The sequence below is a fragment of the Mustelus asterias genome, chromosome 15 (assembly GCF_964213995.1).
Source record: "Mustelus asterias chromosome 15, sMusAst1.hap1.1, whole genome shotgun sequence".
NCBI classification, from domain to species: domain Eukaryota; kingdom Metazoa; phylum Chordata; class Chondrichthyes; order Carcharhiniformes; family Triakidae; genus Mustelus; species Mustelus asterias.
This window is the reverse complement of record NC_135815.1, coordinates 572,934-599,557: the sequence shown is the minus strand read 5'-3', so window position 1 is coordinate 599,557 and position 26,624 is coordinate 572,934. Positions and strand designations below refer to the sequence as shown.

At 45.8% G+C, this 26,624-nt stretch overlaps 1 protein-coding gene across 1 annotated transcript; it reads right to left on the bottom strand.

Annotated features, from left to right (window-relative positions):
* Window positions 1-8,538: 8,538 nt before the first annotated feature.
* On the bottom strand, window positions 8,539-25,518 carry LOC144504261 (endonuclease 8-like 2). The gene is made up of 3 exons (XM_078229353.1): window positions 25,178-25,518; window positions 16,331-16,527; window positions 8,539-8,945 (listed from the first exon to the last, which is right to left on the bottom strand). The coding sequence occupies exons 1-3, from the start codon at window positions 25,456-25,458 to the stop codon at window positions 8,662-8,664; spliced, it is 762 nt and encodes a 253-aa protein (XP_078085479.1). The 5' UTR covers window positions 25,459-25,518; the 3' UTR covers window positions 8,539-8,661.
* Between the last annotated feature and the right edge of the window lie 1,106 nt (window positions 25,519-26,624).

Below are 26,624 nucleotides of genomic sequence, written 5' to 3'. Positions count from 1 at the left end.
TAAAGACACAGACTCAAATTACATGAATAATGGTTGGAATGCAAATACTTACAACTAATCAAGTCTTTAAGAGACGAAACAATGTGAGTGGAGAGAGCATCAAGACAGGCTAAAAAGATGTGTATTGTCTCCAGACAAGACAGCCAGTGAAACTCTGCAGGTCCACGCAACTGTGGGAGTTACAAATAGTGTGACATGAACTCAATATCCCGGTTGAGGCCGTCCTCGTGTGTGCGGAACTTGGCTATCAGTTTCTGCTCAGCGACTCTGCGCTGTCGTGTGTCGCGAAGGCCGCCTTGGAGAACGCTTACCCGAATATCAGAGGCCGAATGCCCGTGACCGCTGAAGTGCTCCCCAACAGGAAGAGAACAGTCTTGCCTGGTGATTGTCGAGCGGTGTTCATTCATCCGTTGTCGCAGCGTCTGCATAGTTTCCCCAATGTACCATGCCTCGGGACATCCTTTCTTGCAGCGTATCAGGTAGACAACGTTGGCCGAATTGCAAGAGTATGTACCGTGTACCTGGTGGATGGTGTTCTCACGTGAGATGATGGCATCTGTGTCGATGATCCGGCACGTCTTGCAGAGGTTGCTGTGGCAGGGTTGTGTGGTGTCATGGTCACTGTTCTCCTGAAGGCTGGGTAGTTTGCTGCGGACAATGGTCTGTTTGAGGTTGTGCGGTTGTTTGAAGGCAAGAAGTGGGGGTGTGGGGATGGCCTTGGCGAGATGTTCGTCTTCATCAATGACATGTTGAAGTGGTGTTCTGCAGGGCTCTGTACTGGGACCTCTGCTATTTGTGATATATATAAATGATTTGGAAGAAGGTGTAACTGGTGTAATCAGCAAGTTTGCGGATGTCACGAAGATGGCTGGACTTGCGGATAGCGAAGAGCATTGTCGGGCAATACAGCAGGATATAGATAGGCTGGAAAGTTGGGCGGAGATGTGGCAGATGGAGTTTAATCCGGATAAATGCGAAGTGATGCATTTTGGAAGAAATAATGTAGGAAGGAGTTATACAATAAATGGCAGAGTCATCAGGAGTATAGAAACACAGAGGGACCTAGGTGTGCAAGTCCACAAATCCTTGAAGGTGGCAACACAGGTGGAGAAGGTGGTGAAGAAGGCATATGGTATGCTTGCCTTTATAGGACAGGGTATAGAGTATAAAAGCTGGAGTCTGATGATGCAGCTGTATAGAACGCTGGTTAGGCCACATTTGGAGTACTGCGTCCAGTTCTGGTCGCCGCACTACCAGAAGGACGTGGAGGCGTTCGAGAGAGTGCAGAGAAGGTTTACCAGGATGTTGCCTGGTATGGAGGGTCTTAGCTATGAGGAGAGATTGGGTAGACTGGGGTTGTTCTCCTTGGAAAGACGGAGAATGAGGGGAGATCTAATAGAGGTGTACAAGATTATGAAGGGTATAGATAGCGTTAACAGTGGGAAGCTTTTTCCCAGGTCGGAGGTGACGATCACGAGGGGTCACGGGCTCAAGGTGAGAGGGGCGAAGTATAACTCAGATATCAGAGGGACGTTTTTTATACAGAGGGTGGTGGGGGCCTGGATTGCGCTGCCAAGTAGGGTGGTGGAGGCAGGCACGCTGACATCGTTTAAGACTTACCTGGATAGTCACATGAGCAGTCTGGGAATGGAGGGATACAAACGATTGGTCTAGTTGGACCAAGGAGCGGCACAGGCTTGGAGGGCCGAAGGGCCTGTTTCCTGTGCTGTACTGTTCTTTGTTCCTTGTTGAAAAAGGATACATATGATCGATCTAAGCATCTAAAAACTGACAAGTCCTTGAGGAGTACAGTGAAAGTACGAAAGAACTTAAATATGGAATTAGAAGGGCTGAAAGGGCCAATGAAATGTCTTTAGCAAACAGCGTCAAGGTGAACCCCAAGGCTTTTTATGTATATATTAGGAGCAAGAGGGTAGCATGAGAAAGAGTAGGCCCACTCAAGGACAATGGAGGGTAGTTATGCGTGGAGCCACTGGAAATGGGCCAGATTCTTAATGAGTACTTTGTATCGGTATTCATCAAGGAGAAGGGCATGATGGATGTTGAAGTCAGGGATCTGTGCGAATGCCCTCGAGAATGTCACTCTATCGAAGGAAGAAGTGTTGAGCATCCTAAATTGCATTAAGATAGACAAGTCCCCGGGGCTGGATGGGATCGATCCCAGGTTACTGCGGGAGGCAAGGGGAGAAATAGCTGGGGCCTCAACAGATTTCTTCACATCCTCTTTGACCACAGGCGAGGTTCCAGAGGACTGGGGAATAGCCAATCTTGTTCCCTTGTTTTAGAAAGAAAGCAGGGGTAATCTAGGAAATTATAGGCTGGTGAGCCTGACGTCAGTTGTAGGGAAGCTTTTGGAGAAGATACTGAGGGGCAGGATATATGCACATTTGGAAGAAAATGGACGAGTTAGTGACAGGCAGCATGGTTTTGTACGGGGAAGGTCAGGTCCCACCAACTCGATTGAGTTTTTTGAAGAGGTGACAAAGAGAATTGATGAGCGAAGGATGTAGTTTATTTGGACTTTCGGAAGGCGTTTGACGAGGTCCCACATGGCAGACTGGTAAAAAAAACTAAAATCACAAGGGATTTAGGGTGGGCTGAATAGATGGATACAGAACTGGCTTGGTTATAGATGTGGAGACGTGAGTTACCCCCAGAGCTTTCCTCCTGATCTTGCAGAATCTCACTAGCTGTCCTGTCTGGAGACAATACACATCTCTTTAACCTGTGTTGAATACTCCCTCCACCCACATTGTCTGTACCTTTAAGACCTGGCTGGCTGTAGAGATTTGCATTCTAATTAGTATTCTGTAACTTGATTTCTGTGTCTGTGCACTGTTGGAGAACAGATATAAGAACATAAGAAAGAAATAGGAGCAGGAGTAGGCCATCTGGCCCTTCGAGCCTGCCCCGCCATTCAACAAGATCATGGCTGATCTGAAGCGAATCAGTTCCACTTACCCGCCTGCTCCCCATATCCCCTAATTCCCTTATCAATCAGAAAACTATCTACCCGTGATTTAAACATATTCAACGAGGAAGCCTCCACCACTTCAATGGGCAGAGAATTCCAGAGATTCACTACCCTCTGAGAGAAGAAGTTCCCCCTCAACTCTGTTCTGAACCGGCCCCCCCTTATTTTGAGGCTGTGCCCTCTAGTTCTGGTTTCCCTTCTAAGTGGAAAGAATCTCTCCACCTCTACCCTATCCAGCCCCTTCATTATCTTATATGTCTCTATAAGATCACCCCTCATCCTTCTAAACTCCGAGTACAGACCCAATCTGTTTAATCTCTCCTCATAAGCTACACCCCTCATCTCTGGTATCAACCTGGTGAACCTTCTCTGCACTCCCTCCAAGGCCAATATATCCTTTTGCAAATAAGGGGACCAAAACTGCACACAGTACTCCAGTTGCGGCCTCACCAGTGCCTTGTACAGTTGCAGCAAGACCTCCCTGCTTTTATATTCTATCCCCCTCGCGATAAAGGCCAACACTCCATTCGCCTTCTTGATCACCTGCTGCACCTGCAGACTGAGTTTTTGCGATTCGTGCACAAGGACCCCCAGGTCCCTCTGCACAGTCGCACAATGTAATTTTTCTCCATTTAAATAATATTCCAATTTACTATTATTTCTTCCAAAGTGGATAACCCCACTCCATCTGATGAAGGAGCTGTGCTCCGAAAGCTTATGGTATTTGCTACCAAATAAACCTGTTGGACTTTAACCTGGTGTTGTGAGACTTCTTACCTTGGTTATAGAAGACGGAGAGTAGCAATGGAAGGGTGTTTTTCAAGAATGGAGATCTGTAGCTAGTGGTGTTCTGCAGGGATCAGTGCTGGGACCTCTGTTGTTTATAGTATATAGAACATAGAACATAGAAGAAATACAGCACAAACAGGCCCTTCAGTCCACAAGTTGCGCCGGTCATGTCCCTACCTACCTTGGCTTATATATAGGCTTACCTATAACACTCAATCCTATTAAGTCCCATGTACTCATCCAGAAGTCTCTTAAAAGACCCTATCGAGTTTGCTTCCACCACCACTGACGGCAGCCGATTCCACTCACCCACCACCCTCTCAGTGAAAAACTTACCCCTGACATCTCCTCTGTACCTACTCCCCAGCACCTTAAACCTGTGTCCTCTCGTAGCAGCCATTTCAGCCCTGGGAAAAAGCCTCCGATCTATACCTCTCATCATCTTGTACACCTCTATCAGGTCACCTCTCATCCTTCGTCTCTCCACGGAGAAAAGACCGAGCTCCCTCAACCTATCCTCATAAGGCATGCCAACCAATCCAGGCAACATCCTTGTAAATCTTCTCTGCACCCTTTCAATCATTTCCACATCCCTCCTGTAATGAGGCGACCAGAATTGAGCACAGTACTCCAAGTGGGGTCTGACGAGGGTCTTATAAAGCTGCATCATTATCTCCCGACTCCTAAACTCAATCCCTCGATTGATGAAGGCCAGCACACCATACGCCTTCTTAATCACCTCCTCTACCTGCGAGGCCGATTTAAGAGTCCTATGGACCCGGACCCCAAGGTCCTTCTGATCCTCTACACTGCTAAGAGTCTTACCCTTGACATTATACTCCTTCATCCCATTTGACCTGCCAAAATGGACCACTACACATTTATCCGGGTCGAAGTCCATCTGCCACTTCTCCACCCAGTCTTGCATCCTATCTAGGTCACGTTGCAGCTTCTGACGTCTCTCCAAACTATCCACAACACCACCAACCTTCGTGTCGTCGGCAAACTTACCAACCCATCCCTCCACTTCCTCATCCAGGTCATTTATGAAAATGACAAACATCAAGGGTCCCAGAACAGATTCCTGGGGCACTCCACTGGTGACCGACCTCCATTCAGAAATGGATCCACAAGGCAACAGCCCCTTGGATCCCATGCCCTCTCACTTTCTCGAGAAGTCTTGCCTGGGGGACCTTATCGAACGCCTTGCTGAAGTCCATGTAAACCACATCTACCGCTTTTCCTTCGTCAATGTGTTTAGTCACATTTTCAAAGAACTCCACCAGGTTTGTAAGGCACGATTTGACTTTGACAAAGCTATGCTGACTACTTTTGAGCATTCTCAACTTCTCTAAATGTTCATAAATCCTGTCCCTCAGGATCTTCTCCATCAATTTACCAACCACTGAGGTTAGACTCACCGGTCGGTAATTTCCTGGGCTATCCCTATTCCCTTTCTTGAATATAGGAACCACATCCGCAATCCTCCGGAACCTTCGGAATCTCTCCCGTCTCCATCGATGACGCAAAGATCATCGCCAGAGGCTCTGCAATCTCTTCCCTTGCCTCCCACAGTAACCTGGGGTACATCCCATCCAGACCCGGCGACTTATCTATCTTGATGCTATTCAAAATCTCCAGCACAACCTCTTTCTTAATGTCCACATACTCAATCTCTTCAGTCTGCCTCAATCCTGTAGTACAACCACCCAGGTCTTTTTCCACCGTGAATACCGAGGTAAAGTATTCATTAAGCACCTCTGCTATTTTTTCTGGTTCTGTACATACTTTCTCATCTTCACATTTTATCGGTCCGATTCCTTCACATCTCATCCTTTTACTCTTCACATATTTATAGAACATCTTAGGGTTCTCCTTAATCTTACCTGCCAAGGCCTTCTCGTGACCCCTTCTGGCTCTACTAATTTCCTTCTTAAGTCCCTTCCTACAAGCCGTATACTCATCTAGATCCCCATCATCGCCTAGCTCTCTGAACCTTTTGTGCACTTTCGTTTTCTTTTTGACTAGGTTCAGCGCAGCTTTCCATAGAACCATAGAAAATTATAGCTCAGAAACAGGCCTTTTGGCCCTTCTTGTCTGTGCCGAACCATTTTTTGCCTAGTCCCACTGACCTGCACTTGGACCATATCCCTCCACACCCCTCTCATCCATGAACCCGTCCAAGTTTTTCTTAAATGTTAAAAGTGACCCCGCATTTACCACTTTATCCAGCAGCTCATTCCACACTCCCACCACTCTCTGCGTGAAGAAGCCCCCTCTAATATTCCCTTTAAACTTTTCTCCTTTCACCCTTAACCCATGCCCTCTGGTTTTTTTCTCCCCTAGCCTCAGCGGAAAAAGCCTGCTTGCATTCACTCTATCTATACCCATCAAAATCTTATACACCTCTATCAAATCTCCCCTCAATCTTCTATGCTCCAGGGAATAAAGTCCCAACCTATTCAATCTCTCTTTGTAACTCAGCTTCTCAAGTCCCGGCAACATCCTTGTGACCCTTCTCTGCAGTCTTTCAACCTTATTTACATCCTTCCTGTAATTAGATGACCAAAACTGTACACAATACTCTAAATTCGGCCTCACCAATGCCTTATATAACCTTACCATAACACTCCAACTTTTATACTCGATACTCCGATTTATAAAGGCCAATGTACCAAAGGCACTCTTTACGACCCTATCCACCTGTGACGTCACTTTTAGGGAATTCTGTACCTGTATTCCCAGATCCCTCTGTTCAACTGCACTCTTCAGAGTCCTACCATTTACCCTGTACGTCCTACTTTGGTTTGTCCTTCCAAAGTGCAATATCTCACACTTGTCTGCGTTAAATTCCATTTGCCATTTTTCAGCCCATTTTTCTAGTTGGTCCAAATCCCTCTGCAAGCTTTGAAAACCTTCCTCACTGTCCACTACACCTCCAATCTTTGTATCATCAGCAAACTTGCTGATCCAATTTACCACATTATCATCCAGATCATTGATATAGATGACAAACAACAATGGCCCCAACACCGATCCCTGCGGCACACCACTAGTCACAGGCCTCCACTCAGAGAAGCAATCCTCCACAACCACTCTCTGGCTTATTCCATTGATGTGGAGATGCCGGCGTTGGACTGGGGTAAACACAGTAAGAAGTTTAACAACACCAGGTTAAAGTCCAACAGGTTTATTTGGTAGCAAAAGCCACACAAGCTTTCGAGGCTCTAAGCCCCTTCTTCAGGTGAGTGGGAATTCTGTTCACAAACAGAATTTATAAAGACACAGACTCAATTTACATGAATAATGGTTGGAATGCGAATACTTACAACTAATCCAGTCTTTAAGAAACAAAACAATGGGAGTGGAGAGAGCATCAAGACAGGCTAAAAAGATGTGTATTGTCTCCAGACAAGACAGCCAGTGAAACTCTGCAGGTCCACGCAACTGTGGGAGTTACAAATATTGTGACATGAACCCAATATCCCGGTTGAGGCCGTCCTTGTGTGTGCGGAACTTGGCTATCAGTTTCTGCTCAGCGACTCTGTGCTGTCGTGTGTCGCGAAGGCCGCCTTGGAGAACGCTTACCCGAATATCAGAGGCCGAAAAGTGTCTAATCCAATTTACTACCTCCCCATGTATACCTAGCGACTGAACCTTCCTAACTAACCTCCCATGAGGGACCTTGTCAAAGGCCTTGCTGAAATCCAGGTAGACAACATCCACCGCCTTCCCTTCAGCCACTTTCCTGGTAACCTCCTCGAAAAACTCTAATAGATTGGTCAAACATGACCTACCACGCACAAAGCCATGTTGACTCTCCCTAATAAGTCCCTGTCTATCCAAATATTTGTAGATCCTATCCCTTATCACACTTTCCAATAACTTGGCCACCACCGATGTCAAACTTACTGGCCTATAATTTCCCGGATTTCTTTTGGAACCTTTTTTAAACAACGGAACAACATGAGCCACCCTCCAATCATTTGGCACCTCCCCCGTGAATCCCGAGATCCCCCCAACCTTTCTAGTTTAAAGTCTCTCCAGTCGCCTTAGCCAACCTTCCTGCCAGGATATTGGTCCCCCTGGGATTCAAGTGCCACCCGTCTTTTTTGTACAGGTCACACCTGCCCCTAAAGAGGTCCCAATGATCCAGGAACCTGAATCCCTGCCCCCTGCTCCAGTCCCTCAGCCACGCATTCATCCTCCACCTCACTCCATTCCTGCTCTCACTTTTAAATGATCTGGAGGAAAACGTGGGGGAGGGGGAAGAGGAGGAGTTTAAGGGAAATGTGCGGGGGAAGTTTTTCACGCAGAGAGCAGTGGGTGCCTGGAACGCGCTGCCAGAGGAGGTGATGGAAGCAGGCACATTAGCAACATTTAAGAGGTATCTAGATGGACACGTGAATAGGGAGGGAAAAGGAGGATATGGATCGAGTAAGGGCAGAAGGTTTTTGTTTAATCAGGGCATTGGGTAAATGTTGTTTAAAGAAAACTTACAAGTCCACAAGGGTAGGGTGGATAGACTAATTGTTCTGTCAAAGATCCTCTACTTCCATGTCTCCCAGTGTTGTTCTGTGAGCCATCCAGTCAAATTATTGCTTCAAAGCTGTAATGGACATGATGCAATACTTAAGCCACAAACTGTGCCTCGAGAATTTGACACAAAGAATGTCTCCTCCCACCAAAAAGAGCCAGTTCTCGTGATCTATACACAGTGTGTCAGGTCCCACAGAAGAACAGGACAATTGGAGAAAATACCTTTTTATTTAAAGATAAAGAACAACAATCACAAACTGACAAGGTGCAAAATAAATGCCATAAGAGACCCCGCTATCTAGACAAGGTGAACAAACAGCACTGTTTAAGCCAGTAGCTCACTGCACTGCAGGCTGGCACATAGGGCACCACCAGGTGGCTCTTTGGAGACAATGAGGTGGTCCAACCTCTGCCCGTTCCACAGCATGGCCCTTAGGGCACTGCGTCTGTTGATAAATGTGGTATTTTAAGCCCTTTCCCTTCAACTTGTTGTCCAGCCATCCATAACTGAACTGGATCACCTGGTCCAAGAGAGTCTGTAGTTTCTCGACACTGAGCAGGCAGCCCAGAGACATGGGGTGAATCGCAGACAGATACAGCACCTCATTCTTAATAATATTGCCTGCAAATAGAAATTAAAGGCAAAGATTAATTTTTTTAAAAAAAAATCACTGAACCAAACTGAAAACAAACAGCAGGATAAAAGATCAGAGTACAGGATTCAGGTAATTACAGGCCGGTGAGCCTTATGTCAGTGATAGGGTAATTATTAGAGAGGATCCTTCGAGACAGGATTTATTCCCACTTGGAAATAAGTGGACGTATTAGTGAGAGGGAACATGGTTTTGTGAAGGGGAGGACATGCCTCACTAACTTGATAGAGTTTTTCAAAGAAATGACGAAGATAATTGATGAGGGTAGGGCAGTGGATGTTGTCTACATGGACTTCAGTAAGGCCTTTGACAAGATCCTTCATGGCAGACTAGTGCAGAAGGTGAAGTCGCATGGGATCAGAGGTGAGCTGGCAAGGTGGATACAAAACTGGCTCGGTCAAAGGTGGTAAGAAGTCTCACAACACCAGGATTATTTGGTAGCAAAAGCCACTAGCTTTGAGCACTGCCCCTTCATCAGGTGAGTGGGAGTTCTGTTCACAAACAGGGCATATAAAGACCAACTCAATTTACAAAATAATGGTTGGAATGCGAGTCTTTACAGGTAATCAAGTCTTAAAGGCACAGACAATGTGAGTGGAGAGAGAGTTAAGCACAGGTTAAAGAGATGTGTATTGTCTCCAGCCAGGACAGTTAGTGAGATTTTGCAAGCCCAGGCAAGTCGTGGGGGTTACAGATAGTGTGACATGAACCCAAGATCCCGGTTGAGGCCGTCCTCATGTGTGTGGAACTTCGCTATCAGTCTCTGCTCAGCGACTCTGCATTGTGTGTTGTGAACCTGATAGAACTCCCACTCGCCTGATGAAGGGGCATCGCTCCGAAAGCTAGTGGCTTGTGCTACCAAATAAACCTGTTGGACTTTAACCTGGTGTTTGGAGACTTCTTACTGTGTTTACCCCCGTCCAACGCCGGCATCTCCACATCATCGGTCAAAGAAGACAGAGGGTAGCAGTGGAAGGGTGCGTTTCTGAATAGAGGGCTGTGACAAGTGGCGTTCCTCAAGGACCAGGGCTGGGACCTTTGCTGTATATAAATAAATGATTTGGAGGAAAATGTAACTGGATTGATTAGTAAGTTTGCAGACAACACAAAGGTTGGTGGATTTGCAGATAGCGATGAGGACCATCAGAGGATACAGATCAGTTCGAGACTTGTGCGGAGAGGTGGAAGATGGAGTTTAATCCGGACAAATGTGAGGAACTGCATTTTGGAAGGTCTAATACAGATAGGAAATATACAGTAAATGACAGAACCCTTAAGAGTATTGATAGGCAAAGGGATCTGGGTGTACAGATACACAGGTCACTGAAAGTGGCAACGCAGGTGGAGAAGGTAGTCAAGAAGGCATACGGCATGCTTGCCTTCATCGGCTGGGGTATTGAGTTTAAAAATTGGCAAGTCATGTTGCAGCTTTATAGAAACTTAGTTAGGCTGCATTTGGAATATAGTGTTCAATTCTGGAGGCTTTGGAGAGGGTACAGAAAAGATTTACCAGGATGTTGCCTGGTATGGAGGGCATTAACTATGAGGAGAGGTTGGAGAAACTTGGTTTGTTTTCAATGGAACAACAGAGGTTGAGGGGCGACCTGATAGAAGTCTACAAGATTATAAGCGGCATGGACAGAGTGGATAGTCAGAAGCTTTTTCCCAGGGTGGAAGAGTCAATTACTAGGAGGCATAGGTTTAAGGTATGAGGGGCAAGGTTTAAAGAAGATGTACGAGGCAGATTTTTTTAAAAACACAGAGGGTGGTGGGTGCCTGGAACTTGTTGCCGGGGGAGGTAGTGGAAGCAGATATGATAGTGACTTTTAATGGGTGTCTTGACAAATACATGAATAGGATGGGAATAGAGGGATATGGTCTCCGGAAGAGTAGGGGGTTTTAGTTAAGTCGGGTAGCATGGCCGGTGCAGGCTTGGAGGGCCGAAGGGCCTGTTCCTGCGCCGTAATTTTCTTTGTTCCCTGACCTTTTGCTTTCTGTTCTGTACAAAGAACAGAGGGTAAGGCAGACCCCCTTTTTGAGTGGAACATTTCATCTTTGGAAGTAGGGAGCAGGAAGGAGAAGATAACAGGCGCAAGTAGATGCACAGACACACTAAATAGAACTATTTTATATGTGAGAAGGTTTTTCAAAATACATGAAACTTCTAAAAGCATTAGTGTTCAGAGAAACTTGGGTGTACACATGCAAAGAACAAAAAAATATGCAGGCATAGCAAGCATTAGGAAGGCAAACAGCAGATTTGCTTTTATTGCAAACCAGATGGAGTCCACGAATAAGGAAATCTTGCTACATTTGGAAGGAGTTTTGAAGAGACCACACTTTGAGTATTGTGTGCATGTTTGCTCTCCAAATGCAAGTGACAACTTCCATTGAAGGCAGCTGTTGTCAGCTTTTCCACAGTTCAAGGATGGCATCTATCTAGAATGGAGAGTTTCTCCCATGGTCTTCAAGTGACTGAACAAATTGACTACAATAGATGGGACAGTAAGTTGCAATGAAGAAATAAGAAATTTACAAATGGATACAGATAGGTTTGGTGAGTGAGCCAAAGTGTGGCAGATGGAGTTTAACATGGATAAGTGTTGGTCAGAGAAATGGAAGAGCAACTTATCTAAACGGAGAGAGACTTTGCGGTGCTTTGTTGCAAAGGGATCTAGGTGTCTGTGTGCAAGTCGCAGAAAATCCCAAAGGATTGGAGAATAGCCATTTGTGTTCCTTTGTTTAAGGGTAGCAAGAATAATCCAGGTAATTACAGGCCGGTGAGCCTTACATCAATGGTAGAGGAAATTATTGGAGAAGATTCTTCGAGACAGTCGTGTACAGTTTTGGTCACCTAGTTACAGGAAGGATGTAAATAAGGTTGAAAGAGTGCAGAGAAGGTTCACAAGGATGTTGCCGGGACTTGAGAAGCTGAGTTACAGAGAGAGATTGAATAGGTTGGGGCTTTATTCCCTGGAGCGTAGAAGATTGAGGGGAGATTTGATAGAGGTGTATAAGATTTTGATGGGTATAGATAGAGTGAATGCAAGCAGGCTTTTTCCGCTGAGGCTAGGGGAGAAAAAAACCAGAGGGCATGGGTTAAGGGTGAAAGGAGAAAAGTTTAAAGGGAATATTAGGGGGGACTTCTTCACGCAGAGAGTGGTGGGAGTGTGGAATGAGCTGCCGGATAAAGTGGTAAATGCGGGGTCACTTTTAACATTTAAGAAAAACTTGGACGGGTTCATGGATGAGAGGGGTGTGGAGGGATATGGTCCAAGTGCAGGTCAGTGGGACTAGGCATAAAATGGTTCGGCACAGACAAGAAGGGCCAAAAGGCCTGTTTCTGAGCTGTAATTTTCTATGGTTCTACAGGATTTACTCCCACTTGGAAATAAGTGGATGTATTAACGAGAAGCAACATGGTTTTGTGAAGGGAAGGCCGTGTCTCACTAACTTGATCGAGTTTTTCTTGGAGGAAAATGTAACTGGTTTGATTAGTAAGTTTGCGGATGACACAAAAGTTGATGGATTTGCGGATAGCGATGAGCATTGTCGGGCTCGAAAATTGGGCGGAGAGGTGGCAGATGGAATTTAATCCAGATAAATGCGAAGTGATGCATTTTGGAAGAAATAATGCAGGGAGGAGTTATACAATAAATGGCAGAGCCATCAAGAGTACAGAAACACAGAGGGACCTAGGTGTGAAAGTCCACAAATCCTTGAAGGTGGCAACACAGGTGGAGGTGGTGGTGAAGGCATATGGTATGCTTGCCTTTATAGGACGGGGTACAGAGTATAAAAGCTGGAGTCTGATGATGCAGCTGCATAGAACGCTGATTAGGCCACGTTTGGAGTACTGCGTCCAGTTCTGGTCGCCGCACTACCAGAAGGACGTGGAGGCATTAGAGAGAGTGCAGAGAAGGTTTACCAGGATGCTGCCTGGTATGGAGAGTCTTAGCTATGAGGAGAGATTGGGTAGACTGGGGTTGTTCTCCCTGGAAAGACAGAGAATGAGGGGAGATCTAATAGAGGTGTACAAGATTATGAAGGGGATAGATAGGGTGAACGGTGGGAAGCTTTTTCCCAGATCAGAAGTGACGATCACGAGGGGTCACGGGCTCAAGGTGAGAGGGGCGAAGTATAACTCAGATATTAGAGGGATGTTTTTTTTTTTTTACACAGAGGGTGGTGGGGGCCTGGAATGCGCTGCCAAGTAGGGTGTTGGAGGCAGACACGCTGACATCGTTTAAGACTTACCTGGATAGTCACATGAGCAGCCTGGGAATGGAGGGATACAAACGATTGGTCTAGTTGGACCAAGGAGCGGCACAGGCTTGGCGGGCTGAAGGGCCTGTTTCCTGTGCTGTACTGTTCTTTGGGTGGATTCTCAGAGGCTTTTTCCCAGGGCTGAAATGGCTGCTACGAGAGGACACAGGTTTAAGGTGCTGGGGAGTAGGTACAGAGGAGATGTCAGGGGGACGTTTTTCACTCGGAGGGTGGTGGGTGAGTGGAATCGGCTGCCATCAGTGGTGGTGGAGGCAAACTCGATAGGGTCTTTTTAGAGACTTCTGGATGAGTACATGGGACTTAATAGGATTGAGGGTTATAGGCAAGCCTAGATAGGTAGGGGCATGACCGGCGCAACTTGTGGGCCGAAGGGCCTGTTTAGGCTGGGTTTTTTTTTACATGTTCTATGTTCTATTAATCAAGTCTTAAAGGTACAGACAATGTGAGTGGAGAGAGTGTTAAGCACAGGTTAAAGAGATGTGTATTGTCTCCAGACAGGACAGTTCGTGAAATTTTGCAAGCCCAGGCAAGTCGTGGGGGTTACAGATACAGCCTTCATGACACACGACAACACAGAGTCGCTGAGCAGAGACTGATAGCCAAGTTCCACACACGAGGACAGCCTCAACCAGGATCTTGGGTTCATGTCACACTATCTGTAATCCCCACGACTTGCCTGGGCTTGCAAAATCTCACTAACTGTCCTGGCTGGAGACAATACACATCTCTTTAACCTGTGCTTAACTCTCTCTCCACTCGCATTGTCTGTGCCTTAAAGACTTGATTACCTGTAAAGACTCGCATTCCAACCATTATTTTGTAAATTGAGTTTGTGTCTTTATATGCCCTGTTTGTGAACAGAACTCCCACTTACCTGACGAAGGGGCAGCGCTCCCAAAGCTAGTGGCTTTTGCTACCAAATAAACCTGTTGGACTTTAACCTGGTGTTGAGACTTCTTACTGTGTTTACCCCAGTCCAACGCCGGCATCTCCACTTCTTGACAGAAGCCAGAGAGTGGTTGTAGAGGGTTGTTTTTCAAACTGGAGGCCTGTGACCAGCGGTGTGCTTCAGGGATCAGTGCTGGGTCCACTGTTATTTGTCATTGATATTAATGATTTGGATGAGAATATAGGAGGCATGGTTAGGAAGTTTCCAGATGACACCAAGATTGGTGGCATAGTGGACAGTGAAGAAAGTTATCTCCAATTGCAACGGGATCTTGATCAATTGGGCCAGTGGGCTGACGAATGGCAGATGGAGTTTAATTTGTCAAATGCGAGGTGATGCATTCTGGTAGATTGAACCAGGGGAGGACTTACTCAGTTAATGGTAAGGCATTGGGGAGAGTTACAGAACAAAGAGATTTAGGGTTACAGGTTCATAGCTCCTTGAAAGTGGAGTCACAGGTGGACAGAGTGGTGAAGAAGGCATTCGGCATGCTTGATTTCATCGGTCAGAACATTGAATACAGGAGTTGGGACGTCTTGTTAAAGTTGTACAAGACATTGTTAAGGCCACACTTGGAATACTGTGTGCAGTTCTGGTCACCATATTATAGAAAGGATATTATTAAACTAGAAAGAGTGCAGAAAAGATTTAATGGGATGCTATTGGGACTGGATGGTACGAATTATAAGGAGAGGCTGGATAGACTGGAACCTTTTTCTCTGGAGTGTAGGAGGCTGAGGAGCGATCTTATAGAGGTCTATAAAATAATGAGGGGCATAGACAAGGTAGATAGTCAATATCTTTTCCCAAAGGTAGGGGAGTCTAAAACTAGAGGGCATAGGTTTAAGGTGAGAGGGGAGAGATACAAAAGTGTCCAGAGGGGCAATCTATTCACACAGAGGGTGGTGAGTGTCTGGAACAAGCTGCCAGAGGTGGTAGTAGAGGCAGGTACAATTTTGGCTTTTAAAAAGCATTTAGATAGTTACATGAGCAAGATGTGTATAGAGGGATATGGGCTAAATGCGGGCAATTGGGATTAGCTTAGGGGTTTTAAAAAAAAAAGGGTGGCATGGACAAGTTGGGCCAAAGGGCCTGTTTACATGCTGTAAACCTCTATTACTCTCAGATGTACAAGGCAAGTTTTTTTTTTAAAGAGGGTGGTGGATGCCTGGAACTCACTGCCCGGGGTAGGTCGTGGAAGCGGATACGATAGTGACTTTTAAGGGGCATCTTGACAAATACATGAATAAGATGGGAATAGAGGGATATGGACCCTGGAAGGGCAGGGGCATTAGTTCAGTCGGGCAGCATGGTCGGTGCAGGCTTGGAGGGCTGAAGGGCCTGTTCCTGTGCTGTAATTTTCATTGTTCTAAAATTGGTATGCAGATTAAATTTATTTATTAGTGTCACAAGTAGGCTTATAATGAAGCTACTGTGAAAATCCCCTAGTTGCCACACTCCGGTGCCTGTTCAGGTACACTGAGGGAGAATTTAGCATGGTCAATGCACCTAGCTAGCACATCTTTTGGACTGTGGGAGGAAACCGGAGCAACTGGAGGAAATCCACGTAGACACAGGGAGAACATGCAGACTGTGCACAGTCACCCAAGACCAGAATCAAACCCAGGTCCCTGGCACTGTGAGGCAGCAGCGCTAACCACTGTGCCACCCTAGCAGATAATAAGGAAAGCAAATGGAATTTTGGAATTTATAGCTAAAGGAATAGAGTATAAAAGTTAGGAAGTATTGCTACAACTATACAAGGCATTGGTGAGGCTGTACCTGGAGTATTGTGCATAGTTTTGGTCCCCTTATTTGAGGAAGGATGTAGTGGCATTGGAGGCAGTTCAGAGGTGGTTCACTGGATTGATTCCAGAGATGAGGGGTTCGTCTTATGGAGAGAGATTGAGCAATTTAGTCCTAAACACACTGCAGTTTACAAGAATGAGAGGAGATCTAATTGAAGTATATAAGATGATAAAAGTTATTGACAAAATAGATGTAGACTGGATTAGAGTGCTAAGCATATCATTAATATTTAAATCAGCCTCATGCTCTTCTCATTTGCTCCCCCTTCCCCAATCCTCATTTCTTTCTATGCTGGAGTGTATTACTGACCCAGGCCAGAGAAGAGGTGCTGGTTGAGCAGGGTATAGCAGATAGGCTGAGCTCGTTGCAATGCTTGCAGCGCCAGATTCCTGTTAAACTCTGGGCAGAGGATGTCCGAGGTGTGGCTAGAGGGAGGGCTGCCACACGGATAGATCCGGCAGTTATAGAATACAAGGAACTGCCCTCCTGGGAAATACAGAACCAACCTGTGGAGAGGAAGGAGGAGAGCAATTGGTACATTTGCTCACAGAGCCCCATTTAAAATTTCAACCTTCTCACAATCCCACCGCCACCCCCCCCCCCCCCGCCTCACCCCCATGATTTTGCCCCCAATCTGACATTCACCTGGGTGCAATTGTCGAGGTGCTCAGTGCAAGAGACGGTTCTGCCTGTCAGTCTAAACAATGAATGTCAGTGTGCCGTTTCACCATGGGAGGGGGCCATTCACATCAAAGTGTAATACATCCCTAACCCGATCCACTACCCTGAACTCCCACTCTCTTACTCGAAGTCTGGACCCCTCTGTAACTCAGAGAGACCAAGTCCAACTGCATTTCTAACTGCTATCCCAGATTAGAACATGCAGGATTATAGGGAGAAAACGGCAGAATGGCACCAAGAGAATTGCTCATTTGGAGAGCTGGCGCAGACACTATGGACCATTGTCGGGCAATACAGCAGGATATAGATAGGCTGGAAAATTGGGCGGAGAGGTGGCAGATGGAGTTTAATCCGGATAAATGCGAAGTGATGCATTTTGGAAGAAATAATGTAGGGAGGAGTTATACAATAAATGGCAGAGTCATCAGGAGTATAGAAACACAGAGGGACCTAGGTGTGCAAGTCCACAAATCCTTGAAGGTGGCAACACAGGTGGAGAAGGTGGTGAAGAAGGCATATGGTATGCTTGCCTTTATAGGACAGAGTATAGAGTATAAAAGCTGGAGTCTGATGATGCAGCTGTATAGAACGCTGGTTAGGCCACATTTGGAGTACTGCGTCCAGTTCTGGTCGCCGCACTACCAGAAGGACGTGGAGGCATTGGAGAGAGTGCAGAGAAGGTTTACCAAGATGTTGCCTGGTATGGAGGGTCTTAGCTATGAGGAGAGATTGGGTAGACTGGGGTTGTTCTCCTTGGAAAGACGGAGAATGAGGGGAGATCTAATAGAGGTATACAAGATTATGAAGGGTATAGATAGGGTGAACAGTGGGAAGCTTTTTCCCAGGTCGGAGGTGACGATCACGAGGGGTCACGGGCTCAAGCTGAGAGGGGCGAAGTATAACTCAGACATCAGAGGGACGTTTTTTACACAGAGGGTGGTGGGGGCCTGGAATGCGCTGCCAAGTAGGGTGGTGGAGGCAGGCACGCCGACATCGTTTAAGACTCACCTGGATAGTCACATGAGCAGCCTGGGAATGGAGGGATACAAACGATTGGTCTAGTTGGACCAAGGAGCGGCACAGGCTTGGAGGGCCGAAGGGCCTGTTTCCTGTGCTGTACTGTTCTTTGTTCTCGACCAAGTGGCTTCCCTCTGTGCTGTAATTGTGATTCTGTTTGATTAGGGCAATGGTGGAAATGTAAATAAAAAGGATCTACATTGAGAAATAAAATCTCAAATGGTAAAAGAGAGTGATCAATGGCTGAAGAGATTAAGGATAGTATTTAATTGAAAGTGCTCAGGATAGTCATCCTTCTCAATATTATTTAAATAGAGATTGCAGAACTTGGCAGTAGAGCAAGTGATTGGGGAACAAATGGAATGTTGGTATTTATTGCAAGAGCAATCGGGTACAAGGGGAGAAATGTTTCTCTCCAGCCATTCAGGGCCTTAGTCAGACCAATCTGGAGTACTGTGTACAGCTTTGGTCGTCTTCATTACAAGAAGCTGAGAGAACATTCACTTGACTGATTCCTGTGATGAAGGGAATGTCTTATGAGGAAAAGTTGGGCCTATACATTGGACTATACCCAGAGTTTAGAAGGAGGAGAGCTGATTTTATTGAAACACAAGATCCTGAGGGGACATGACCGAGTGGATACTGAGAGAATGTGGGAGAAGAAGAACAAGGAGACACAGTTTAAAAATAAAAGGGTCTCCCATTTAAGATAGAGATTTTTTCATTAGGGTCATGAGTCTTTTTTATTCATTTATGGGATGTGGGCGTCACTGGCTTGGCCAGCATTGATTGTCCATCCCTAGCTGCCCTAGAGAAGGTGACGGTGGTGAGTTGCCTCCTTGAAACCACTGCAATCCATGTGGTGTAGGTACACCCACAGTGCTGTTAGGGAGGGAGTTCCAGGATTTTGATCCAATGGTAGTGAAGGAAGAGCGATATATTTCCAAGGAAGGGTGGTAAATAACTTGGGACGGTGGGATTCCCAAATATCTGCTGCCCTTGTCCTTCTATATGGTACTGGTTGTGGGTTTGCAAGGTGCTGCCAAAGGAACCTTGATGAATTCCTGCAGTGCATCTTGTAGATGGTACACATGGCTGCTGCTGTTTGTCAGTGGTGGAGGGAGTGAATGTTTGTGGAAGGGGTAGCAATCAAGTGGGTTGCTTTGTCCTGGTAGTGGTAATATTGGGAAAAGCATTAATCAGGAAATCAGAGATGCACATGTTAAAGGAACATCTATGATTATAGAACATAGAACAGTACAGTACAGGCCCTTCAGCCCATGATGTTGTGCCGAACCTTTTCCGAAACCAAGATCAAGCTATCCCACTCCCCATCATTCTAGTGTGCTCCATGTGCCTATCCAATAACCGCTTGAAAGTTCCAAAAGTGTCCGACTCCAGTATCACAGCTGGCAATCCATTCCACACCCCAACCACTCTCTGCGTAAAGAACCTGTCTTGTACATCCCTCCTATATCTCCCACCATGAACCTTATAGTTATGCCCCCTAGTAACAGCTACATCCACCCGAGGAAATAGTCTTTGAACATCCACTCTATCTATCCCCCTCATCATCTTATAAATCTCTAATAAGTCGCCTCTCAGCCTCCTCCGCTCCAGAGAGAACAGCCCTAGCTCCCTCAACCTTTCCTCATAAGACCTACCCTCCAAACCAGGCAGCATCCTGGTAAATCTCCTTTGCACTCTTTCCAGTGCTTCCACATCCTTCTTATAGTGAGGTGACCAGAACTGCACACAGTATTCCAAATTTGGTCTCACCAAGTACAGTTGCAGCATAACCCCACGGCTCTTAAACTCAAACCCCGTCAATAAACGCTAACACACTATAGGCCTTCACGGCTCTATCCACTTGAATGGCAACCTTCAGAGATCTGTGGATATGAACCCCAAGATCTCGCTGTTCCTCCACATTTCTCAGAACCCTACCTTTGACCCTGTAATCTGCATTCAAATTTGTCCTACCAAAATGATTATGGGTGACTTTAATCGGCATATAGATTGGGTGAGTCAAATTAGTCACAGTACAAATGTGGAGGAATTTCTGGCATGCATACGGGATGGTTTTCTGGAGCAACAAGGGAGCAGGCCATATTGGACTGGGTGTTGTGCAATGAGAAAGGATTAGTTGGCAATCTAGTTGCGAGAGAACCCTTGGGGACGAGTAATCATAATGCAGTAGAATTCTTTGTCAAGTTGGATAGTGATGGAGTTGATTCTGAGACCAGGATCCTGAATCTCAATAAAGGTAACTATTATTTAACGCAGACAAGTGTGAGATATTGCACTTTGGAAGGACAAACCAAAGTAGGATGTACAGGGTAAATGGTAGGACTCTGAAGAGTGCAGTTGAACAGAGGGATCTGGGAATACAGGTACAGAATTCCCTAAAAGTGACGTCACAGGTGGATAGGGTCGTAAAGAGTGCCTTTGGTACATTGGCCTCTATAAATCGGAGTATCGAGTATAAAAGTTGGAGTGTTATGGTAAGGTTATATAAGGCATTGGTGAGGCCGAATTTGGAGTATTGTGTACAGTTTTGGTCACCTAGTTACAGGAAGGATGTAAATAAGATTGAAAGAGTGCAGAGAAGGTTCACAAGGATGTTGCCGGGACTTGAGAAGCTGAGTTACAGAGAGAGATTGAATAGGTTGGGACTTTATTCCCTGGAGCGTAGAAGATTGAGGGGAGATTTGATAGAGGTGTATAAGATTTTGATGGGTATAGATAGAGTGAATGCAAGCAGGCTTTTTCCGCTGAGGCTAGGGGAGAAAAAAACCAGAGGGCATGGGTTAAGGGTGAAAGGAGAAAAGTTTAAAGGGAATATTAGAGGGGGCTTCTTCACGCAGAGAGTGGTGGGAGTGTGGAATGAGCTGCCGGATAAAGTGGTAAATGCCGGATAAAGTGGTAAACTTTTAACATTTAAGAAAAACTTGGACGGGTTCATGGAAGAGAGGGGTGTGGAGGGATATGGTCCAAGTGCAGGTCGGACTAGGCAAAAAATGGTTCGGCACAGACAAGAAGGGCCAAAAGGCCTGTTTCTGAGCCGTAATTTTCTATGGTTCTATGGTATGAGGCATGAATTGGCCATGATGGACTGGGAAACATTGCTGAAAGGAAAGACAGTGGACAGGCAATGGCAGGCATTTAAATAACGAATAGGTGAACTCCAGAAGTTGTTTATTCCTGTTTGGCGCAAGAGTGGTAAGGGAATTGTGGCCAAACCATGGCTTCCAAGGGAAATTAGAGATAGTATCAGATTCAAGGAAGAAGCATATAAATTGGCAAGAAAAAGCAATAGGCCTGAGGATTCAGCAAAGGAGGACCAAGACATTGATTAAGAAGAGAAAAATGGAGTATGAAAGTAAGCTGGCGGGAAACATAAAAACTGACTGTAAAAGTTTCTATAGATATGTAAAGAGAAAAAGATTGACACAAACAACTGTAGGCCTCTTAGTCAGAAACGAGAGAATACATAATGGGAAATAAAGAAATGGCTGAGGAATTAAATTTGTACTTTGCTTCAGTCTTCACAAAGGAAGACATGAATAACTTGCCAGAAGTGTTCAGAGAAACATGTTTTAGTGAGGAGCTGAAAAGAAAAATCAGCATTAGTAGAGAAATGGTTTTGGGGAAATTGATGGGATCGAAGGTGGATAAATCTCCAGGGCCTGATAATCTTCATCCCAGAGTACTTAAGGAAGTGACACTGGAAACAATAGATCCATTGGTGGTTATTTTCCAAAATTCTTTGGACTCTGGAATAGTTCCTACAGATTGGAGGGTAGCTAATGTAAGCCCGCTATTCAAAAAGGGAGGTAGAGAGAAAACAGGGAACTATAGACCAGTGAGACTAACGTCAGTACTGGGGAAGTTGCTAGAGTCTATTATCAAGGATTTCATAACTCAGCATTTGGAAGGCAGTGGTATAATCAGACAAAGTCAGCAAGGATTTACGAAAGGGAAATCATGCTTGACAAATCTATTGGAATTCTTTGAGGATGTAACTAGTAGAGGTGACCGAGGAGAACCAGTGGATGTGGTTTATTTAGACTTTCAGAAGGCTTTCGACAAGGTCTCACATAACAGACTACTATGTAAAGTTAAAGCACAGGGGATTGCAGGTAACGTCTTGAGATGGATAGAAAGCTGCTTAGCAGATCGGAAGCAAAGATTTGGCATAAATGGGTCTTTTTCTGATTGGCAGTCAGTGACTAGTGGGGTTCCGCAGGGATCTGTGGTAGGACCCCAACTGTTCTCATTATATATTCATGATTTGGAAGAGGGAACTGAATGTATTATCTCCAAATTTGCAGATGATACAAAGTTGGGTGGGAGGGTGAGCTGTGAGAGGATGCAGAGGGTCTTAGCTATGAGGAGAGATTGGGTAGACTGGGGTTGTTCTCCTTGGAAAGACGGAGAATGAGGGGAGATCTAATAGAGGTATACAAGATTATGAAGGGTATAGATAGGGTGAACAGTGGGAAGCTTTTTCCCAGGTCGGAGGTGACGATCACGAGGGGTCACGGGCTCAAGGTGAGAGGGGCGAAGTATAACTCAGACATCAGAGGGACGTTTTTTACACAGAGGGTGGTGGGGGCCTGGAATGCGCTGCCAAGTAGGGTGGTGGAGGCAGGCACGCTGACATCGTTTAAGACTTACCTGGATAGTCACATGAGCAGCCTGGGAATGGAGGGATACAAACGATTGGTCTAGTTGGACCAAAGGAGCGGCACAGGCTTGGAGGGCCGAAGGGCCTGTTTCCTGTGCTGTTCTTTGTTCTTTGTTCTTTGTTCAGAGATGCTTCAGCGTGATTTGGACAGGCCGAAGGTGTGTGCATGGCAGATGCAGCATAATGTGGATAAATGTGAGGTTATCCACTTTGGTAGTAATAATAGAAAGACAGATTATTACTTGAATGGGTGTAAATCGAGAGAGGTGGATACTCAACGAGACCTTGGAGCCTCATGCATCAGTCGCTGAAAATAAGTGCGCAGGTACAGCAGGCAGTAAAGAAGGCAAATGGTATGTTGGCCTTCATAGAAAGAGTTGAGTAAAGGGACAGAGATGTTTTGCTCCAATTGTATAGGGCTTTGGTGAGGCCACACAAAGAACAAAGAAAATTACAGCACAGGACCAGGCCCTTCGGCCCTCCAAACCTGCACCGACCATGCTGCCCGACTTAACTAAAACCCCCTACCCTTCCAGGGACCATATCCCTCTATCCCCATCCTATTCATGTATTTGTCAAGATGCCCCTTAAAAGCCATTACTGTATCCGCTTCCACTACCTCCCCCAGCAGCGAGTTCCAGGCACCCAACACCCTCTGTAAAAAATCTGCCTCGTACATCTCCTTTAAACCTTGCCCCTCGCACCTTAAACCTATGCCCCCTAGTAATTGACACTTCCACCTGGGAAAAAGTTTCTGACTATCCACTCTGTCCATGCCTCTCAATCTTGTAGACTTCTATCAGGTCGCCCCTCAACCTCTGTCGCTCCAGTGAGAACAAACCAAGTTTCTCCAACCTCTCTTCATAGCTAATGCCCTCCATACCAGGCAACATCCTGGTAAATCTTTTCTGTAACCTCTCCAAAGCCTCCACATCTTTCGGTTACTGTGGCAACCAGAATTGAACACCATATTCCAAGTGCGGCCTAACTAAGGTTCTATAAAGCTGCAACATGACTTGCCAATTTTTAAACTCAATGCCCCGGCCGATGAAGGCAAGCATGCCATATGCCTTCATGACTACCTTCTCCACCTGCGTTGCCACTTTGTGACCTGTGTATCTGCGCATCCAGATCCCTCTGCCTATCAATACTCTTGGTTCTGCCATTTACTGTATATTTCCTATCTGTATTAGACCTTCCAAAATGCATTACCTCACATTTGTCCTGGAGTATTGTGTGCAGTTTTGGTGTTCTTATCTGAGGAAGGGTGTCTTTGCTATAGAGGGGGTACAATGAAGATTTACCAGGCTGATTCCTGGGATGGCAGGCATTTCATATGAGGAGAGACTAAATCGGTTAGGATTATATTCATTGGAGTTTGGAAGAGTGAGAGGGGATCTCATAGAAACTTATAAAATTCTAACAGGGTTAGACAGGGTAGATTCAGAAAGAACGTTCCCAATGGTGGGGGAGTCAAGAACTTGGGGTCATAGCTTGAGGATAAGGGGTAAATCTTTTAGAAGTGAGGAGAGGAGAAATTTCTTCACCCAGTGGGTGGTGAATGTATGGAATTCGCTATCACAGAATGTAGTTGAGGCCAAAACATTGTGTAATTTCAAGAAGAAATTAGTTATAGCTCTTGGGGCTAAAGGGATCAGGATATTGAATTCAATAATCAGCCATGATCAAAATGAATGGCAGAGCAGGTTTGAAGGGCCGAATGGCCTACTCCTGCTTCTAGTTTCTATGTTCTGGATGGTGTCGAGATGCTTGAGTGTTGTTGGAGCTACACTCAACCAGGCAAGTGGAGAGTATTCCATCACACTCCTGATTTGTGCCTTGTAGATGGTGGACAAGCTTTGGGGAGTCATGAGTGAGTTACCGGCCACAGGGTTCCGAACCTTTGACCTGCTCTGATAGTTACAGTATTTGTTGGCTAGTCCGGTTCAGTTTCTAGCTAATGGTGACCCCCAGGATATTGAAAGTGGGAGAAACAACAATGGTAATGTCATTGAACATCAAGGGGCGATGTTAGATTTTCTCTTGTTGGAGATGGTCATTGCCTGGCACTTGTATGGTGTGAATGTTTCTTGTCAGCTCAAGTCTGGATATTGTCCAGGTCTTGCTGCATTTGGACATGGACTGCTTCAGTATCTGAGGAGTTGCAAATGATACTGAACAGCACAGTCATCAGCAAACATCCCCACTTCTGACCTGATGATGAATTTTCTTCCCCAAAGTGTGGTAGAGGTAGAGTCATTGAATGTTGTTAAGGCGGAGTTAAATCGATTCTTGATCAACTAGGGCACCAAGTTTAAAGGGGTTAACAGGAAAGTCGTTGATGTCAGAATCAGTTCAGCCTTGGTTGGATCAAATGGCAGAACAGGCTCAATGTGCCAAATGGTCTCTTCCTCTTAATTCATATATAAGCCTGATGATTGAAAGAGTTTTAGATATTAGGAAAGGACATCAACAATTGGTAGAAAAAAAACAATGATAGCACCACCAAGGGCCAAGCCCTAATCTGCTCTACATAATGGGCTGTCTTGCTCCACCCTCCAAGCTGGACTTCCCAAGGTTGCACCTTCTTGCTCTCTCCCTACTGCTCATCTTAAAACTAGCCTTCTGAAACCCTGTCGCCCAAGGTTCAGTCACCCCCAACTCCCAAACCCTCTTGTAATGGGATGATGTCACTGTATCACCACTCCTCCCAGGCTTGAGAGCCTCAACAATGATTCCTTGCTCTCATCAGTTCCCTTTGCACACACCTGGGTGATGGATCCTGCCAGTTGCCCCTCTTATTAGCACGATTTGCCCGTGAGAACTCATTGGCCCGGACACTTCCAAACATCCCAAAGTGAAATTGCAGCCATTTCCTCTCTCGCTGGGGAGTCAATAGGCCTTGTCCAAGGGACAGAGAGCTGCTTCCCAAAGCCTCCTCCTGCTCTCCTCCCTGGGGACCAGCATCCATCACTTGCTGCCTGCTGGAGGAGTCCAGTATCGGCACACTGGCTGGATCAGATATGCTCTGGGTTGGTGCAGTAATCATTCCTGGACCCTTGCATTCCCATCTGTCACCAGAAGTGAACCCCAGGTACAGCTTTTTGCCATGGACCTAGAGCAGAGAGAGAGATAATTATTAACCAGAGAGAGTGTGACAAATGTGGCGAGCGAATGAGACAGTGAGTTACAGCAAGCAAATGAAGCAGAGACCCAGAATGAGAGACAGCCCGAGAAAATAAACAAGAGAATGTGTGTCAGACAGCCAAAAAGACACAAGTGTGACAGACAGGAATGTAGAAAGGAACAAAGTGAGAGAGGTTAGGAGGGAAAGAAACCCATCATTGCCACCATTAAGCTCATCACTCCTCTCAAACTTACTTGACACTGCTGCAGCTTCAGGCCCACCAACTGTTCTAGACGCATTTGCCTTGTGCTACCTGTAGCCTTCTGCACAACTCCCCCAACAAACAAGCAAGTCACAGAGTGAAACATTCTCACTAAGGGACCTTCTGGCATCTTTCTAATACACAGAGATATCACTCCCTCCACTGGCTGTGAGACAAGCTCTTAGTGATTAATACACCCTGTCTCTCTCCCAGACTCAGCAAGGCAACAAATGATTGATCATCCACCTGAATTCCATATTTCTAATTGGCTCAGGGTGGGGCAAATGAGAGCCAATTGGGATCAGTGCATAATGATTCCAACCCAAAACAATCAGAGAGGGAGCAAAGCATTGTTCGAGGGATGCTACCGAGGGACAGGGCACTGTCCGTGAGCAACAGTATTGAGGGAGTGTCATGCTGTCTTAGCATCACTATCAAGGAACAGGGCACTGTCCAAGAGACAGTATTGAGGGAGTGCCAAGCTGTCTGAGTGTCGGTATTAAATGAATGCTGCACTGCCAGATGGTCAGTACTGAGGGACTGTTGCATTGTTAGAATTTGATTTTATTATTGTCACATGTATTAACATACAGTGGAAAGTATTGTTTCTTGCGCGCTATACAGACAAAGCTTACCATTCATAGAGAAGGAAACAAGAGAGTGCAGAACGTAAAAGAGTTAGAATAAAGTTTTAGAAGCATAGAATGAGAGTAAAAGATAGAATTAGAAGGTATGCTGGACACAGCTTGCAAGATGTCGCCTCTCTCAGGCGCCATCTTGAGACAAAAAAAGAGGGTTGTTGTAGAGGTTTGTTGCTGATGGACTG